This window comes from Plodia interpunctella, chromosome 14 (assembly GCF_027563975.2).
Source record: "Plodia interpunctella isolate USDA-ARS_2022_Savannah chromosome 14, ilPloInte3.2, whole genome shotgun sequence".
Taxonomy (NCBI): Eukaryota; Metazoa; Arthropoda; class Insecta; order Lepidoptera; family Pyralidae; genus Plodia; species Plodia interpunctella.
Window position 1 is genome coordinate 5,298,231 of NC_071307.1, and position 19,757 is coordinate 5,317,987.

Below are 19,757 nucleotides of genomic sequence, written 5' to 3' on the forward strand. Positions count from 1 at the left end.
TTTTAATTTCATTTATATTTCATCTTTAATATCACTCTTCAAATTATAATAAGGATCGAATAAATTGGACAATACATCAAATGTCAATTAATAGTTTCATAATTTATATTAAGTTCCTTAACTTCATAATAATCTTACATCACACGATAACATACATGCCGCAGATAATGTTATAGGTATGACACATTTCTTGAAAAGTACCTTATAAGTAGAAGTCATTAATCCCAATTTGTCATAATTTTAAATTATCATTTGTGGTTTACCAATGGAGCTCATAGTGCCACATCTAATCACCGATATCGTGATTTTTATCGCTCTTATATAATTTATGAACGGGTACAGATCACTTCTTCTTTTCTTGCGTTATGGCTCCATCGTTCGCCGAAACTACAATTTTGTCACTTACAAGAAATCCTTTAATCAAATGTATTAACAAATTAATACCTAATAACACCTGCACAGCAGACAAGTCTAGCAGATAGCAGCCTAAGCATTCAAGTTTTTTTTCACGTAAATATTAATTAGAATTACATATTCGATTCGAAAGTGATGTTTATATTATTTTTAGGAACTTTAGTTATAATATTTGTATTTCAGACCAGATCTAGGTACTGCTTATAGCTGCTTATACTGTTAACATAATTATATTCGTAACAGATAAGTACATTAACTTTTAAATTGTCACAAATATCTGTGTGTATATTATATTAATGTCTGTATATTATAAATTTAAGCACTTCTACCAACTACCTATAATATTTCTACATTAATATCTAGTTAAATATTTGTTATACATAATCATATAATTTGGTACTAAAGATCACAGCAAAAAATCTATAATGTCACGATGTTTTTCATATAAATTAAATGTCCTTTAGTAAAAATTGTTAAGTAGATTAATTAATTGCTACAATAATACTCTCAATCAACAGTAACACTAAAATATCTAAATACTAAATATAAATAAATGCATGATCCACATGTTTACTGTTTTCATGTTTACTCAGACAATAAATATTCCTTTAGATAACTAGTTATTTTGAGTAATTTGAGTAAAAATAGAACATTTTGAATCAATAAAAAATATTTCTGAACAAGTTAATTAACAGTAAATACTTTTTAGATGTTATCTCAGCTTTTTTTTAAACAATTAATGCATGTTTACATATATATAACATTGCATAATATTTCTATTCATTTCTGATATGCATAAGCACCTAGTACCAATTCTTCACGATTTATTTTTACCATAGTTTTTCAAGTACTTACTTACTTATTTGCCAACAGTCAATGAAGTTTCCTTTATATCTTTGGCATCTACATTTTTCACCGAACTACTTTTAATTACTTTCATGTCTCCGTTTTTTTCTTTGTCATCTTTTGCTGCCTTTGAATCATTATTGCTAAAATTCCAAGGTTGTATTTCGCCGGTTCCAAATAGCACGAAGAATATAGCAGTAACAATATACACTGAAGCACCAACGAAGAAGACAGGGCGCCACTGCTCGAAACTATTCTGTAAATCAATGGAATAAAAATATAGCTATAGGTATATAGACAATATTTTTTAAAGGTATTTTATTTTTTAAAGGCGAATAACCATGCCAAACAAAAACTCTGGCGCTTTCGTTCCATGGATGGTCCATTTTGGGATAACTCCTTAATTAACTCCTTCATTATGGGATTTAGTAATAGATAGCCCTAGAGTTTAGTAATAGAGGGTTTTAGATGAATGGAATAAGTAACTATAGGTATATAAATATGTAATTTTTACTTACCCCATCTCTAGTAAAGTATGCAGTGATCATAGGAGTGAAAAATCCAGCAGTACTGCCTAAAAAGTTGGCAATTCCATATAAAGTTCCGGCATAGTTGGGCGCTAAATCTTGATGGTTTTGCAAATTAGTTAAGGTTGCCGCTCCGTTGAAACCCATAGACAATGTAATCAGAGTTACTGATAATGCCGTTGAACATCCAGCATATACCAATAAAACCAACAGAATTCCAGGTATTATATGCGAAAAGAGACAGAAGAATTTTCTAATGGTTGTGGTAGTCATTACTTTTTTTGCCAATATGCAATCTCCAATGACACCGAAAATAGTCGCGAAGAACATTCTAGCTAAGTATGGCAATGCTGAAATTACACCAGCAGCAGATAATTCAAAACCAAGTACACTTGATACGAATTTTGGCCCAACTGTCATAATAAAGTACAGCCCCCATAAATTTCCGTAGTGGATGCACACCATAGCAAAGAAGGGTACCGATGTGAATATGCTCCTGAAAGGTGGTAAGCCCTAAAAAGAAAAATATTTGTTAATCGGGCATGTTTGTTTCCACTTGCTGATTTGAAACGATCTATGATCTGATAGACAGAGTTTGGATTCAGATTATGTTAAAAATAGTCACTCAATTAATGTTATCTATTAGATATCTATCAGATATTTAAGACGCATGGGCTAGCAACAGCAAATTATATTCACAATAAATGTGAAATTACAATTTATTCCGGAATCGAAATTAAATTTCATTATCTAGAAACCACGAATTATTGCGAAGCTGTTTTTGCAAGAATTAAATGTACGGTTACTCAATTATTCTTTCGACTATTATGGAGCTAGATTAATCATGCTCTTTTTTATGTAAAGTCAAGTAAAAAAATTTCAAAAGTTAAAAAGTGACACTAGATCGATTCCAATAAATTGCACAAGATAGATCAAGCAAATATTCAATTACCTTAGATTTCTTGACCTTGTCACCGAGTGCGTCTAATATATATTTCTTTTCTTTTTCAGAGATTCTAGGATGTTCTACAGGAGTGTCTGCTACAAGATACCACCAAAAGAAGCACCAAATTAGTGACATAGCAGCTGGAACGTAGAATGCAGAGGCCCAACCGAACTTTTCTATCAGAGGTCCAGCTAAAGACCAAGTTACAACGGTGCCTAAGGTTCCGCCCATCATGGCACTCACAAATTTTCCTTTTTCCGCTGGCGGAGCCCATCTTGCCACTAGAACATGTAGAGCTGGATACACGAAGCCCTAAAATTTTATTAATTTTATTAGTCGATTTCATCGTTAGGTAAACGTAAACATTTACTAAAAATATCTAAACATGACCAAACACATGAGTGTAAAGGTAATAAAAAATGAAGGTCCAAAAGATAAAAACACTCATTATCAAGTCTAATTGACTTGATAATTTCTTTTTGTATTGTTCTTGTAAACTCGTTCTCAAGACGGAACAAGCTGACATCAAACACACCATTCACAATATTAGTATAATGTGATCTAATAACAAATATAACATTGATAACAACCTACATACAATGTTACTCACCCCTGCAAGTCCAAGGCCAAACCGTATAACCACCAGGGCTACATGATTGATTCTAGCTGCTACAGGACTGAGTCCAGTCAGAACGGCACTGGCTGCAGTGGCTATAAGAACCACATATCGAGGTCCATATCGTTCTGATGCCATTCCACCAATCAATGACGTCACAGGATATGACCAAAAATATGACCCAAGAATTAATGCTTGTTGATCTGTGGACCAGTCAAAGGATGCTCCACCAGGTACCTGTAACAATGTTTAATTTTCTCAATGACTTATTGAAATTTCATATGATTTGGATTAAACATCTTGCCCCCTGAGTTTGCGTTTAGCTATTCTAGCTTTCCTTAGTGACTTGCACTTGCAACCGTGTAATTTCAGAATTTATAAATGTAAAATTTTACTTCTTCATTCTAGCTTCATTTTATTCTTGATATATGTATTTTAAAATGTGAATTGAAATCACACATTTGCTTGATACAGTAAGTTTCGGTATAGATAACTGAATACCTACTTCCTCATATTATATAAACCATAATCGGACGTATAAAATGATCAATCCAATGGACGTCCTAATGTCATTTCTGTAACGTGCTGTTGTAACAAATCTAAGGCTAATAATAAAATTAAGTTTATAAGAATCTGCAAAAACAATACCAATATACACTTAGTTGGATGGCTGTAAACAATAAATAAATCATAATGTTACATAGTAACATCTCGGTTCAGAACCATCTTGAAGACATGATAGAAGTCGCGCCCATATGACACGTTCTGTGGTAATTATTTGTTCATACAGTGTGAGCTAATGATTGTCTTCGTCGAACGACGTTCTATTATATAAAATTTAATTTATTATAGAATATCAACGGGGGAAATCCGAAATTCAAGTAAGCAGCACTACTGTGATAATAAAAAAATAAACACATCAAAGACTACTGAAGTGTAGGTGTAAAGTATGTATTCTATTTTACTTACATAGAATCCTTCGTTTGCTCTGTATTTGTTTCGGAATATATTATTCTTACAAAAACTTTATGAATGTTAATGAAATATTGTATTACATTTTGTTCCGATGCGATGTGTGGAAAAACTAACTATTTTGTGAATGGAATCTTATTCCCAACCAGAACTTTAGAAATTAATTCTACTCACGCCTGCTAGTAAAAAAAGTATATGAGTAGCTATAGAATATCCTTCGAATATCTTGAGAATATGACTGTGTGTGTGTGCTAATGGTTTGACAACTAATGCTACCGAGAACCGTAAGAAATGGTGAAGAAAAATTAGGAAAGCGAACCTTAGGCTCCGACGTTTGTTGTAACCGGAACGATAATACAAATGCAAATTGTTTAAATGAATTACGATTTAAATGTCCCCAGCCACAAGAGTAATGCCCGGCGGGTAAAGGGAACACTAAGAAAAAGACTACTATTTCTAAACATCCCTTCCACCAATAAAACCGCCATCCATACAAATGTGTACCCATGAGTTCCGCGACTCCTGTCCTGGTTTGTAATTGTTTTTTTATTATATTTGTTTCTTCCACCCTTAGACTGGAAGAGATCGCTTCAGCGACACGTCTGCCACTGTACCCTTTATTTTTTTATTTGATATTTATTTCGGTACTTTTCTTTGGTGCAATACAGTGAACGAAGGGGAATAGTAGACATCGAGCTACAAAATCTTTTGTAGAACCCTAAAACCTGCGAGTTTGTGACCCACCTGTCGCGGCGCTTGCCTGACATCGGTAATGTCCTCGTGTCTAAGTGTCTCGTTGGTCACATTGTCTTTCAGGCCGCATTGCGATCGCATCCTGATGAACAACAACAACATATTAGATACGCTACATACGGGTTTGTCCACTCGATTATTACTTTATGCAATTTACTAGCATTTGCTTCCTACAAAAAATAAGACTAATCTGTAAAAAAAACCTTATAGAAGTTATTTTTTTCTTCCTAAATGATATAGACATTCCTAAATACTGTTATCTATATCTGTAAAACAATCATCACAATGTTGTATTTTCTAAAAAGTAAAAAATGTATAGTAGCTATTAGTAAAATATTCATCGACTTTTATCTTTTTAACGAAACGTTAATGTCTCTTGCGATCATATTTTGTCACAACAAAATGAAAACAGTGGACTAACCCCCACAGACCATAGCGTGACAATTCCTAATCATACTATTTGAGGAAGAATACTGCCAGTTTAAAAATAATTGCTTAATTTTCACAACGAAATAGTTTTTTTATAAATAACTTACTTCTATAACATAGAATGGATTAAAGTCATAAAGTCAAAACATTTATGCAGAAATTAGACCTTCACAGGCACTTTTTCACCTCATATTTTAAATAAATAAATATTCACCAATGCTACAAACTACTATTGGAATTAACACTGCCGAGAAGAAATTCCGAAAATAAACTCATTTACCTACATTGATAGCCAGGAGGGATTATAATTTTTTTATATGTCATTTTTTTCGAGTAATATAACAATGTAAGTATAAAGTACGTGGTCAAAAGGTATATAATCATTCATATACATATTATCATTCTGTTTAAGTGGTAATGAAAAAAATAGTTATTTATAAATATAATTGACCAAACAAAATACTTTTGTTAAGAAATTTAGCTGACCAGTTCCCCCGTTCACTAGTTGAAATCACTGTAAGAATAATTTAATAAATATTATTTTAATTCCTTTGTCGAAAAATATGCCAAGAATTTTAATCATAATATTCAATCCTAACCAACTAGGCATTTTTTCTTTTCCACGTAGTTAATTGGCAATTGATCAATATTCAAGAAACGAGATTGATTTAGATTCGAAGGACTTCCAGTAGGTAATGCACGATTTATTTGATTAGTAAAAAAATTATTATATTATTATAGCTAGATTTAATATAATTATACATATTCAAATCTAGCTGTCCCCCGCTGCTCCACTCGCAGCAAAATGTATCGGGTGAATTTATCAAAAATGTTCACCCCTCATTTCTACTGGTAAGAACTAAATTCTTTAAAGCTATGCATACCACCAAATTCATCCAAATCAGTTCAGCTATTAAGCTATGAATGTTATTTTTTATTTCAAAGTATGTACTTTATTAGGTATTCGAATATTTAAGTACGAGTAAGTGTTAAATATAGTTTAGATAATTTATACATATTTTGTATAAAAGTAACTTTTGTGAAAGACAATAAAGCAACATTACCTCCACGTTTTGTTATAATCACATCTTTAACCGATTTCCGACTTGCCTACCTAAACACTTAACTACTTGATTTCCTATAACAAAAAATAAACTTTTTGCAGCGACTATATAAGAAACTAAGGCTTGTCCCATCCTTTGTTTTTGCATGGAAAACTGGTTATTATCTAGTTTTTATAATAAAAAATATTACGTATGTATATACCAATATGTATATATGCTTGAATTTTGATAGATAATGAGACTTACGAGGAATTTCCATGACTCGTCTGCGGCACCATGGCGATAATGTTAAGGCTCATATTGACTCGAAGCATGTATATCACCCAGCAGCTTGTGAACAGCATCACCCAAAGGTTGAACCTTACTGGGATCACATCTGAAAGGCAAAGTTCACATTTATGAAACGGTACTGCGTAACCCAATTAAGTATATCAAAATGTTTTGTCACGTGGCTTATACAACATACAAAATACACCAAAATCAAGTTAAACTCGAAACAAAGCGAAATCAATTTGCACTCGACTGAATAATTTACGTAAAACTAGTAGCTCGCCCCAGCTTCACTCGGACAAAAACATAACATAATATACATGTAAACCTTCCTCAGGAATCACATGATCTATTGGTTAAAAACGCACGACAAGTAGTTTCTGAGTTTATCGCGGACAAACAAGATAGACAGACACAGCAGAGGACTTTGTTTTATTATATGTAAGGAAGTACATACAAAGACTTCGTTTTTGGACTACTTCAATTGGTACATCAGTCATCTTTATTTAAAAATAGATGAAGACCATATATTTTGGGAATAGCAAAACAATAATGAGTTTTTAAAATATCGCAATAAAAGCCATTAAATCTAAAAAGTTGTAAAATCTATAAAACACCTCTTAAGGTTATTTGACATTGACAAAAAAACGTCAACGCAACAAATAGGGAAAATGCAAACAGGTTTTATTTTATCATAACACTAGTTTTTTTTTTTTTTTAAATCAAGTTAATCTATCTAAAAAATCCGATTTCACTACTCATGTTACGGTACAATGTGTACAGTACATAATAGTATAAATAGGAAACTAAGTATAAAGGTACTATTTATTTCTATAGACATTTCTTCCAGTAAACTCGCGAAAGAAAATTGGAAAAACTGGCTTGTTAAAAGTTATCAGATATAGACACTTTCTATCTCTACAGACCAAACATTATTTTCATGCCGTATTTTTATTTATTTATTATTTCTTAAAATTAGGAAGACATTTTAAAGCCAGTTAAAATTATGGAAATACGGAAATCCTTTTAGCATTACAATATATATTATGTAGGTATAATATGATTTAAATTTCCGCGTGAATCCTAACTACGATTCATGTTCATTCATACCTAAACTACTCAATTCTCGGTCCAACCAATTTAGGACCAACGATTTAGGATTTCGTAATACGAGTACACATTTATTGACGTCAGTCAAGGGAGATTTTATTGCAACACGTGACAAAAATCTCATGTCCGTGCAGTTAACCGTTAAAGAGTTCCCTCGCGAGGATCCCATCCGCGCGTACTGACGTAATCAACCCCAGGATATCTTTAAAGTTGAATTTCTGGATTCCACCCAAAAATACATACAGTGATAGTTTAAAAAAAATGTAAAAAGCATATTAATGTTAATCAAGTAATTACGCTTAATTACATCTTTCTTTAATAAACTTTTAACCTTGTTTAAGTTACAAGTACGCATCCTTGCAGGAAGGGTCGTACATAAATATTATTTGATATATATGAGGATGTAATCCTCTCATTTCAGAACAAGGAAAACCAATAGCTCAAGCTTCAAGCTATTAAAAGAAAATTTATGGCAAAAATATTGCCTGATCATGATCATGGCTTGATCACATCACTACATTGTATAAAATAGTCGCTTCCCGCTATCTGTCTGTCCCTATGTTGGTATGCTTAGATCTTTAAAACTACGCAACTGATTATGATGCGGGTTTTTAGATATTAGATAGTGTGTTTCCACGATTTAGGTGTATAATTATAGACCTAATCATAATTATATGATGGTTTTATATGAGCGAATTAATAAAATAATATGTGGCCTGGCTGTTTCCATAACTTATTAACCTTCATAGCTATGCAATAAAAAACTGGAATCCTTTTAATAATAATAATAATTGCAAGTTTATTTGTTAGACAATTTTTAAAAACTCCGACTTTCAATATTCATTTCGCTACAACTTTTGAACGGCTGAACCGATTTTAATCAAACATGAACCACCGAATACAAAAAATTTCTATCAAATAAAAAAAACGCATCCTAATCGGTTCACTCGTTGATGAGCTATGGTGCCACGTATACAGACAGACAGACACATTTAGCGCTCAAACTTATAACACCCCTCTTTTTGCGTCGGGGGTTAAAAGGACTACCCTTGGACCCTAAGGTTACCCTTGGACTATCTAACTCAAAAACTACCGGATGGATTTTTGTACAGTTACCACCAATAGATAATGTGATTCCTGTGAAAGGTTTATTATGGTTTAACCCAAGCGAAGCCGGGACGGGCCGCTAGATTTATAAATGCAGTTATCGTGCCTACTCTCATTAATGACGTGGATAAGTTACATAACATTACATGGTCCAACCAACCAATATATCATCATATATAATTGGCATGTGACTTGACACAATAGGAGATAGTTTAGCGACAAATTCCTTGGAACAAATGATTAATTAATAGGCAATTACAATATTCATTATGATAGCCACCTGCGGCTCGGGTCGGTTGCATACACAGGTTGCATATCTATATTACCTTAGCAATTATTGAATAAACTCTCTTCTAAGATGCATTATTATTTCTTGAAATCACCATATACAATTATATTCTAGTAGATATTCCGATAAAATGCAGCCTGCAGGTAGTGGCCAGCAGAGGCACTTTTCTTTACATTAAATATTAATATTACGGTAAAAGAAAGTATCGTGCGGAAACCTGCAGTACGCAGACTGTAAAATGCACGCTGACTTACACTAAAATAATATTTTTTCTGCTGAATCTTTATCAGGATCGTGGCAAATGGAAATCCCTAGTCTCTGCCTATCTCCATTAATTGGAAACACGCGTGATAATATGAATATGTTTGTATGAATCCAAAAATATATACATACTTACTATGTGGCTTAAAGCCAGTAAGTTTTTTTTGACTCCACAGAAAAGAATATTGTCTTTGTTTTTGATGCATGCATGCAATAAATTACATGGGGATGCTTTTGTCCTAATATGCTCTACAATCTAATTTGCACTTTTAAAAAGCATGACACTGTTTTATAAAACTATTGTAAATCGCGATGGTTCAATGTCATGAACATTTTACTGTGACCTTCAAACATACTCATTGTATGTTTGAGTACTGCATCATTATTTACTCGTACATAAACTGCTCTTCAATTCACCTAATATGCGCATTTTACTAACATCCTCATTCCGGTTTTTAATACATAATAAAATTTCTGATAATATAAGATGTACTTACTGGGTATAATTATAGAAAATTAAAAGTAATAATTTTTACATACTTTTATGAATAATAATATGCGTACATGACGCTGCTAATTAATGATGGAAGGACCCATGGTTATGTCTTTGATAAGAATTCTATTCAGTCATATTATAACGATTGCAGTCGAATCCCAAAACCAGCAGAAATCCCTATAAAGAATCTTCGAGTTACGTCACGATCATGAACGACAATGCTCTTGCTTGCGGAACAAGAATTGTTACCTGTATTTTATTAACCAAACAAATTTTTATTTGCTAGCCAAATGATTATTAGGCCGACTTTATTTCCCTTCCCAAATTTAAAATGGCATATCGAATAAATAATTCTCAAATTTTATTTCCTACCAATGACGTCGATTAGTATGAGTCGTTTTGACAAGTCCAAATATCATTCACAAATGTATGTTAAATTTTGAAAAATACTTTGTTTATTGATGATTCTATGATTCTGTGATTCTTCAAAGAGGCATCAAACCAAAATTTAGTCCGGTAGCCTATTAAGACTGCCGTTTCAAAAAAGGCTCTCCTCTTTCCTCTCGTATTTGGTCCCATGGGACGAAACGCTCACCTTTTGAAATCAAGTCAATTCGTGAGTCGCAAATCGTGAGACGTTAGTCTTTGAGTGACCATGTATATCATTAAAAATTTACCATTATTAACTAGGTAGTAATAACTATATAATATAATCATACAATGAAGTTTACCTTATTATGGCCTATTTGTTACACGACGTCAAGACTCGCGATTAAAAGGTAGGTAATATTTTAATTGAATGTCGAGTCCTGTCACATTAGCAACACGCCTCAACCATCAAGTTGAATTTTTAGTCCAGTCTTCAAAATCAAGGCTTGTCCTTAATATAAAGCTTTAGCCTGGACTCTTTTCATCACTATAGCTAACCATATTTATCAGACCAGTTGCAAATTACTTGTTGGTATGGTAAATCTTTTTTATTATTGCAATACTTACCATTTTGCAGTACTAAAAAAGGTTGTTACTAATGAGGTAAGTATAATATAATATGGAGTCTTCCCTCCTTCCTTTCTTATTTAGTCGACATTTCTTTTTTATTTAGTTGATTTGTTGTATGTATTTTTTGCATAACAATTAAAATGACGATATTCTTAATGCACATCTGTGCTAACAACGGTACTATTTAAGTGGGTATATGCCGCCTGCCGAACCACAGAAACTAATTAACATAAAATCAACTTAGAATTTACTTCTGTTGTCAAAAAGTCCATTCTTTTTAATCAAATCAGAGACACTAATCAATTCGACACAACGAAGCCATAACAACACAGCAACAATAATTTAACACATTAATACCTATTTGATAGCCCTCATCTCTAATAAGCCACAAAAAATAACCAGAATTAATGTTTAAGAATACGGCTGGCTAAAAAATAAATAAAATAACTTCCTTGGCAAGTAGAGGCTCAAACAAGTTTGAAAATGTTGCTCTTTTATTTTATCTAGACTAGAAGCGGTTTGATTTTTTTTGTTTTACTAAAACTCGATAATACGAATACATTTCTGCCATTTTGATTGCTTTGATTTACGTGGATATTTATTTGAATATTACAGGGTTACTTTGTACTCATTATGTATTTCTAAAATAAATGCGTCGCTATTTTCAAATTGGTCAGTTACGCTAGTATGTACAATTAATTATCGCTCTTCGATAAGTTGGTAAGTATATTTCTGTGTTCCTGAAATTACTTACATTTTGAAAGCAATAAAATTTCTTTCCCGAATTCGATGTAATAATCTATTTATTTAGGACCAAAATACGATTTTGGAGTTAATCGGAAAGAACCTCTTCGTTAATCGTAATTTTACGGTAATAATGTAAGTACATTATTCGGTTTTTTATTTATTTCCTTTGTCTGTTATGTTTTTGGGTACGGAACCCCAAAAAACGGGAAAAGCGAGTAGTTATTGCGTCGATATGTTACAGAAAAAAACATAACATAATGCAAGTAAATAAAGGTACGTGCAAGAGTTGAAGTACACCAAAATGGCCGATTCCAACTGAGATAAAAATCCAATAAAATCACGTTTATTTCTCGCACAGTTGCAAATGCTTAATTTTTATCGTCAGCGTTCTAGAGCCAACGTGAACAGTGTTTGAAAACAAACGCTTGGAACGACCAACAAAACTTACTGTTGACATAATGTATGTCCACAGTAATGAGTCGGCTCGGTTACTTATAAACATTCCACTCAATGGCCTATTCCATATAAAGAAAAGTTTCTCAGAAATAGAATAAGGCACATTATAAAACTAACGTCAATTATTTTACGGAACAATATTTTTTACAAAAATGTCATTTGTGACACATTCATTTAGATCCAAAGATCTTATTTCATTCAACACGTGTTTTAAAAATCATCCGTGCATTAAAACATTGAGAAATTTCCTCGTTGGCTGAATCATTCTTAGGTACGCCATCAGGTTATGCATATCTTAATAATGCATTGTCATCCAAACTAAGAGGTTGTACAAAATTTCAGATCAAACAGTTAAAGACTTCTGCTTCAAAATTAAGTTGCAAGATTCCACTTGAAACAAACATAGGTAGGTAGTATATATATATTGCAATTACAAGTTAAATAAAAGTTTGTAAAATAATTAAAGTACCTAATAGAATATTAATCTATATTGTTACAAATATCAGAATGACTATCGCCATATTTAGATTTGTTATACAAATTGCATTGAAGATCTGTCACAAGTTAGTAACTGTATGTGAAAGAAAAACTACAACACAGATTATATAATATTTCTAATAACTATACTAACATCTTGTATGCACTCTAACTCTAAACATGGACAATTTACGTAAGGGCTTACTATTTCCAGTTCCCAACAAGAAGTCTTAATGAAACTAAAAAGGAAGTAACAGCAAGACGTATTTTTGGATCTTTAAATGTAAGATCAAATAATAAATATAACATGTTTGGTTTAATATCGCGTGAATATTAAAACCAAAATTCTTGTCAATGAAATTTTTTTCTGTTTCAATGTCGAATAGCTAACTAATGGTGAGAATAATACGTAACCTTATACTTATTTCTAAATATACTCTTCTTTTTGAGCAAAACTTTAAGTAATACTTATTCTACGTTCGTTTAAAAGTGTTATGTTGAGATTACATTTCATTGACCGAGAATTCTAGTATCGGCGTACTCGCAGAAGTTACCAGAAGTGTGAAAGCTAGCTACGTACCTACTCAATGTTGTTTTGTATTTTAGTGGAGTAGGCCCGTCCGTCCTTACACCGGTAACTTTCCGCCATCAGCAAATAGTAATTACCTCTCTCTCTCATCTTCGCGTGTTCCTGGATTCATTCGGAGTTGTGATGCCCAAAGTCCAGGGCTGGCGTAAAAAATGGCATTAAATTTATAAGATTTGGCTGTGATGTTACAACCAGCCTGACGTCAACCCTCCTTGGGAATGCTGTCGTTGCCTATAAGCTGTTAGGCTGGTAGGCTTTTTATCCCTTTTTCGCCTGGTACGATATCCACGGGAGGATATGGAGTGATACTTTTCTAGGGCGGAACCACACGCCCAAATAGTAGTAGTTATCACCATCATATTTTTTTATTGTTCGTTCATAGTTTTATTTTTCATATATTATTTTTCATTAGCTAAGTTCCGTATAGGAGTTTCGTAACAAAGAATTAATTTAACTATTTTCATTGCTTCCGTGGAAGGAAAACATCGTGAGAAAACCTATACAGTGGTTGATAATTTAAGTTCACTAGTCTGTATGGTATTGGACTACTTGCCATTAGATGCCAGTAGTAGTCGTAACAAGTCATGTCAGATGCCTTAAGGCAGCTTGAATAAAATCTGACACCAGTGGAAGTTATAATACACTCGAAAAAAAGAGAAAGGATTTACTTAACTATTTATTTTTTCCAACACCATATTTTTCTCAATGGCCAACTATAAACACACACTATATATCAATTTGTCTACTTATTAAAACACAATGAAAAACAAACCGCGATATTTTTAAGCACTACTATAATAAAAAGTTTAGATATGCGCCTAGTACTCGATAGATCGAGTTATTAGTAATAGCGCATGTCTAAAGTTTTTATTTTTAAGTTTTTATTCTATTTACTTGTGTAAATGGTATATAACTTTATATTATCATTTACACAAGTGTTTTCTTTGTGATGGGACATCCATTTTTGGGGTTCTGTAGCCAAATGGCGAAAACGGAACCCTTATAGATCTGTCTGTCTGTCCGTCCGTCCGTCCGTGACAGCCACATTTTTTCGAAACTATAAGAACTATACTGTTGAAACTTGGTAAGTAGATGTATTCTATGAACCGCATTAAGATCTTACACAAAAATTGAAAAAAAAACACAATAAATTTTAGGGGTCCCCATACTAAGAACTGAAACTCAAATGTTTTTTTTATCAAACCTGGTCTGGGGTATATAGATACCCCAGACCAGGTTTGATAAGTAAGATAGATAAGTATTCAAAAATAATATTGAGGTTTATATATATTTTTTCTAAACTGAATAGTTTGCACGAGAGACACTTCCAAAGTGGTAAAATGTGCCCTCCCCCCCTGTAACTTCTAAAATAAGAGAATGATAAAACTCAAAAAAATATATGATGTACACATGTACATTAGTATGTAAACTTCCACAGAAAATTGGTTTGAACGAGATCTAGTACGTAAGTAACTTTTTTATATGTCATAAATCGTAAACCACAATTTACCTTTCATTCAGTCAACGCAAAAAGTTCTCGTTGATCGGTTTTTATATAAAAATATACAAAAATCGATCGACAATAACTTTTATGTTATGTTACTTGCTGCTACGAAACCCTTCATGGGTGAGACTCGCACTTGACCGCTTTTTTTTTTCATGTTTGTGTTGTTTTCTTTATTTAAAAATTTCTCGAAGCAATTATTAACCTTTTATTTTGACACAGATTGTACCCAAGACATTTTAGACGAGGCGTAACTACCCGCCAGGGTGGATAGTTTCGGTGGTAGTTATTTCAAGGCTTTACGGTCAACGTGTACATAGGTACACTTTGCTTTTCACTTTGATTGCGAGGAAGTTGACAACAATTTTATAAATAAGCATTCATTTATAGCATATAGCAAGTATGCTATTAAATTGCTGGTCATTTATATAAGGTGACGCAAAAAGAGGGATGTTATATTGAACCGCTAAGTGTGTCTGACTGTCTGTGTACGTGGCACCGTAGCTCATCAACGGGTGAACCGATTTGGATGCGGTTTTTTTATTTAGCTAATTTTTATGCGTGGTTCTTATACATGTTTGAACGAATCGTTTCAGCCGTTCAAAAGTTGTAGAGAAATAAATATTGAAAGTCGGGGGTTTCTTTAATTTGTCTAACAAATAAACTTGTATTATAAGCTAATCTAGAGTCCAATCATAATGTCAAACTTTACGAACATGAGAAGTGAATATTTTTCCACAGAGTAGACATGACTAGACTACATAATATATTAGTCTAACAAGTAGGTAATCCATTTTTTTATTAGCAAAGTGTTGATTGACCCGTTTCGAATCTATGACGTAAAGTTAAAATAAATTCAATATCTATATATATATATATACGTCTAAAATTTAATAGTAAATCCTGTAATAAATAATTCCAAAGTTTGGATGTGTGCGAGGATGCATAATACTCAATGACGCAAAATCGACAGACTATGTAAGGTACCAAAATTCTTCGATCTATCTAGCCCATTGAGATTGATATATTTAATAATTCTAGCCTCAGTCAATTTGGTATACGTCTTTGCAAAGACGTAATATAATCTAACACAGCTTTTATTTAGGAAATTCTTTATGCTAAACTGAGGCAATAAATAAATACTTCAATTATTTCAATAAATAACAAAGTATTATTAAAGTGTCATTGTGCTCTCCTTATATTTAAATTTCCTTTCTAAATATATTATAAATATACATAACAATATTCTGTACTTCCATATTAATAATATTATTATGAGAAAATATTTGTATTTCTATTTCTTTGTTTGTAAATGTGTTAAAGAGTAACACGAGCTATTTCTTTTTTATGATGGTTTTAACCGAGAAAAGCCAGGACGGGCCGGACGGGCCAGTCATAAATGAACACAAATTATATCATAGGAGACGTCAATTGCGCCCGTTGATGTCTTTTCTAAGGTCAAAAATTGTCAACAAAATAAAATTGATAACTTTTATTAAATATCTTAGAGCATCGCGCTATGATATTATTTATTCATATAGCAATAATAACTTACAAAAAAAACGTATAAATACCTAAGCGTACCTACACGTGTAAAATTCTCCTATCCGACTAAATATACCTAACCTAGGTAGGTGCACAGACACATACTTTTTTCAATTCATGTATGTTTAGGAAAATTGTCATCATGATATAGGTATTTTTTCCACACAATGGGCGCAGTGAGTTAGTGAAGTTATTGTTGAACATTTAGGTATGTACGATTCAACTCAATCGGAAGAGGTTTGGCATAACAAAGCCAGTGGATTTTATAACAGTAACGTGGTAGGAAAAGTACAAAATGTGCACATAATGTCTGACTTGGGTGAGTTTTGCTCGGTGTTTTTTGAGATTTTTCTTGTTTTTAACGTATATTAAGAAATTTGATCGACAATCACTTTTACATTTTTAATTTATTGTTGCCTACTTACTAGCATTTCGATACCGCATTAGATTTAGCTTTTATTTCATCGGAATTTTTACAAAAGTTGTATTTTCTAACTTACTACGTAATAATGTAAAAATTATTTCGTCTAATCGCGCTACGCTATCACAAATCGCTAACACGAATAAAACCAATGAATTGGCTGTAATTGTTATGTTCTGATAAACACCACAATTTTTAAGAGACATACTTTATTTCCTAACAGAAATAAAGGCGGTTTCTTAGTACAAATAAAAATAGATTTAATCATAAATATATCTGTTTAGAAAAGTTGTTTTAATGTAGAATTCATTGTAGAAATATTTTTTATAAGTTGTAAATTAATGGTCATATTTTCTATTTACTTAATTGATATTAAATAGAAATGTGTCATACAACACAATTAACATTACGATTTAATTAGGTAATGCGATAAGTACGCGTAGATACTTACGTATAACTTATCGATATTACCTACACATTTTTATAGATTTACTTTTCCATTGCATACATTTCAATTAAATACAATAGCGATAGCATTGGAATATAAAAGCATAAGAAAACGATAAGGGAAAATACAAATATTTATCCATTTAACTTTTTAACCTTTCTCAGCACAATTATATAATGTAACTTAACAGTTAAATACACATATTTTTTTATGAGGTAGCATTCTAGTAACTTACCCGCAACTAAGATTAACAAAACAAATTATACTTACTAAAATACTTGATTGCCACTACTGCCATTTTTAAATAGTTCTTATAAGATCCTTTAAAAAGTTCAGTCCTTATTTAATTCACAATAGTTTTTAGATGTCACTATATTTCTGTCATCTTCATACTGGCAAGTTGAAGCGCGGATGGTCGCGTTCGACGTTCAAACGTTCAAATGCGGAATGAATTCGCAAAGCGCGTGCGTATATGATGGCAGGCCAACGTTGGTTCGTTTACAACGAGTTTCACATCAAATACTTGGTAGACCGGGCAACTGACCGGGCTGTGACCGTGCAGGTATCTTTGATACACACCATTCGCGCCGTGACTTTTGTTGCACGCAACTGTGTGAAAAGTAACTAAGTACAACCGTATCGATACACTTCCGGCTGGAAAACAAAACTATCTACAACTTCACGTGTTAGCTGCTTCTAAAACAAAGCAAACACTATTTTCCAGCACTATTCGAGTACCTAGGCAGAAAATAATTTAGAATAAGAAAGAAGAAAATAGTGTTTCCTATTATTTACTATTACACATCACTGAATAATAGGTACTAATAAGTAGGTATTACTTCGCACTTTTGTATTCAATTTTATTATATTATGTATTTCACAGAAACTTGATTTTGCTATAAAAAAAAGCGACCTTCACTCGGATTAGCGACTAAGTAACTGAAATTCGAAAACGGTGGAACCAATATCTAAAACAATATAAGTATGAAAGGCTCATGATAATTGAAATACTAAATCTATAGTCGTGTCGAACGCCACTTCGTATTATGGAAAGTAGGTAGGTAACTATTTCTTGCAGGACTTCAAAAATAGCAGCTAGTCTAAATTTTGTTTGTTACCACTGATTCCTTTATTTATTTGACCACTCCATATATTTCTGTGATGTCGTATGAGGCAACTAAGGGACATGAATGCCTCGTCGGCTCGGCAATGATACATTCCCAAGGATGACGTCAGGTAAGTAGCCGGTCGTAAGCCATAGCGGATCCTGGGCTCCAACGCTTCACGGCTGAGGAAGAAACTGGGAAAACGCTCAGATGAAAGAGAGTGGAAAAGAAACAAGTAGAGAAGCGGACCTTGGGCACAAAACAGTTGAAGATTAACATAGAAAATACTTAGATCTGAGAAAGAGTAAACCTACTAACATCTGTTTAGATTGCTTTTACACATCTGCAAGTAAATATAAAAGTACCAGACATGACAAATTACGTCTAAATTTCATCAGAAAGGCGTTCGTTAGTGCCATCATCCCCGTAGCACTCGCATAGTGCGGGATGATGGTTAGCGCCCAGATGGGGTACGTGTCATTGATACCATGGGGGATGGACGTTGGACGTGCGCTGGTTTGGGACACCACTTGTGTGAATACCATAGCGGCGTTCTACCTCCTGCAACGAGCAGACAAGCGGCAATGGCGCCAGATACCCAGGAACGCTTCAAGACTCAAAGATATGCCAAATACGAATTTATGGCTTTTGGCGTCGAGACTTTAGGATCGTGGGGCAGATGCGCACAGGGTTGTACGACTGAGGGAGGCAACAGGTGACCCTCGCGCGGTTAGCTTTCTCGCACAGCGATTTTCCATTGCTGCCAGTGCGCGGGAATGCTGCCTGTGTGATAGGAACCTTGCGTGAGAGGACAACTCTAGATATTTTTAATTTATACTTAAGTTATTTTATAACGTAGGTAGGTACTATTTATTACAAACATACAAAAAGAAAGAAAAACAACCAGCAGATTATTACTAAAATAAAACTAAACTAAATTAATAATTAAAATATTTAAAGGTTATGAATAATAACATTTAATTTAAACCACGTATTTAATAGGCGATTTTTTTAATTTAGAGCACTTTGAACTTTGATTGGAGACCGCCCCGCTATTTTTTCAAATAACTGCCAACAGTGTGACAACGTGACAGATAAATAAATGTTTGACGTAAGCATTAATTTATTGCCAACTAAAGATTTTTGCCCATTGTTTTTACTTAGGTAATTTTCTTGAGTACCTACCTACTTATTAGAAAAAAAAAACCGAATATAATATTTAGCCAAACTATAAAGTTCGCAATCTTGGTATGAAATCAAGATTGCGAACTTTATAGTTTTTTCAATATGCTTGAATCAATCGTTATTTGTTTAATGAACTACTTTAATGAACTCAATGAGCTCAGAAAACACCATAGTATTCTA

At 32.8% G+C, this 19,757-nt stretch overlaps 2 protein-coding genes across 3 annotated transcripts in view; one reads left to right on the forward strand and one right to left on the reverse strand.

The window, feature by feature from the left end:
* On the reverse strand, positions 1–18,014 carry LOC128675181 (sialin-like). 2 transcript variants are annotated; one of them, XM_053754416.2, is made up of 7 exons: positions 17,557–18,014; positions 6,814–6,943; positions 5,066–5,156; positions 3,344–3,586; positions 2,740–3,045; positions 1,779–2,300; positions 1–1,516 (listed from the first exon to the last, which is right to left on the reverse strand). In XM_053754416.2, exons 1-7 carry the CDS (start codon positions 17,582–17,584, stop codon positions 1,274–1,276), a joined length of 1,563 nt encoding a protein of 520 aa, XP_053610391.1. In that variant the 5' UTR covers positions 17,585–18,014; the 3' UTR covers positions 1–1,273. The 2 variants fall into 2 exon arrangements, with proteins under 2 accessions (XP_053610391.1, XP_053610390.1); XM_053754415.1 differs by lacking the exon at positions 17,557–18,014 and adding an exon at positions 7,295–7,451.
* The window catches only part of Hacl (2-hydroxyacyl-CoA lyase), an 11,896-nt gene continuing 8,732 nt past the window's right edge, over positions 16,594–19,757 (forward strand). The window contains exon 1 of the mRNA XM_053754413.1: positions 16,594–16,736. The gene's annotated coding sequence lies outside the window, so the exon portion shown is untranslated. The remainder of the gene's footprint in view (positions 16,737–19,757) is intronic.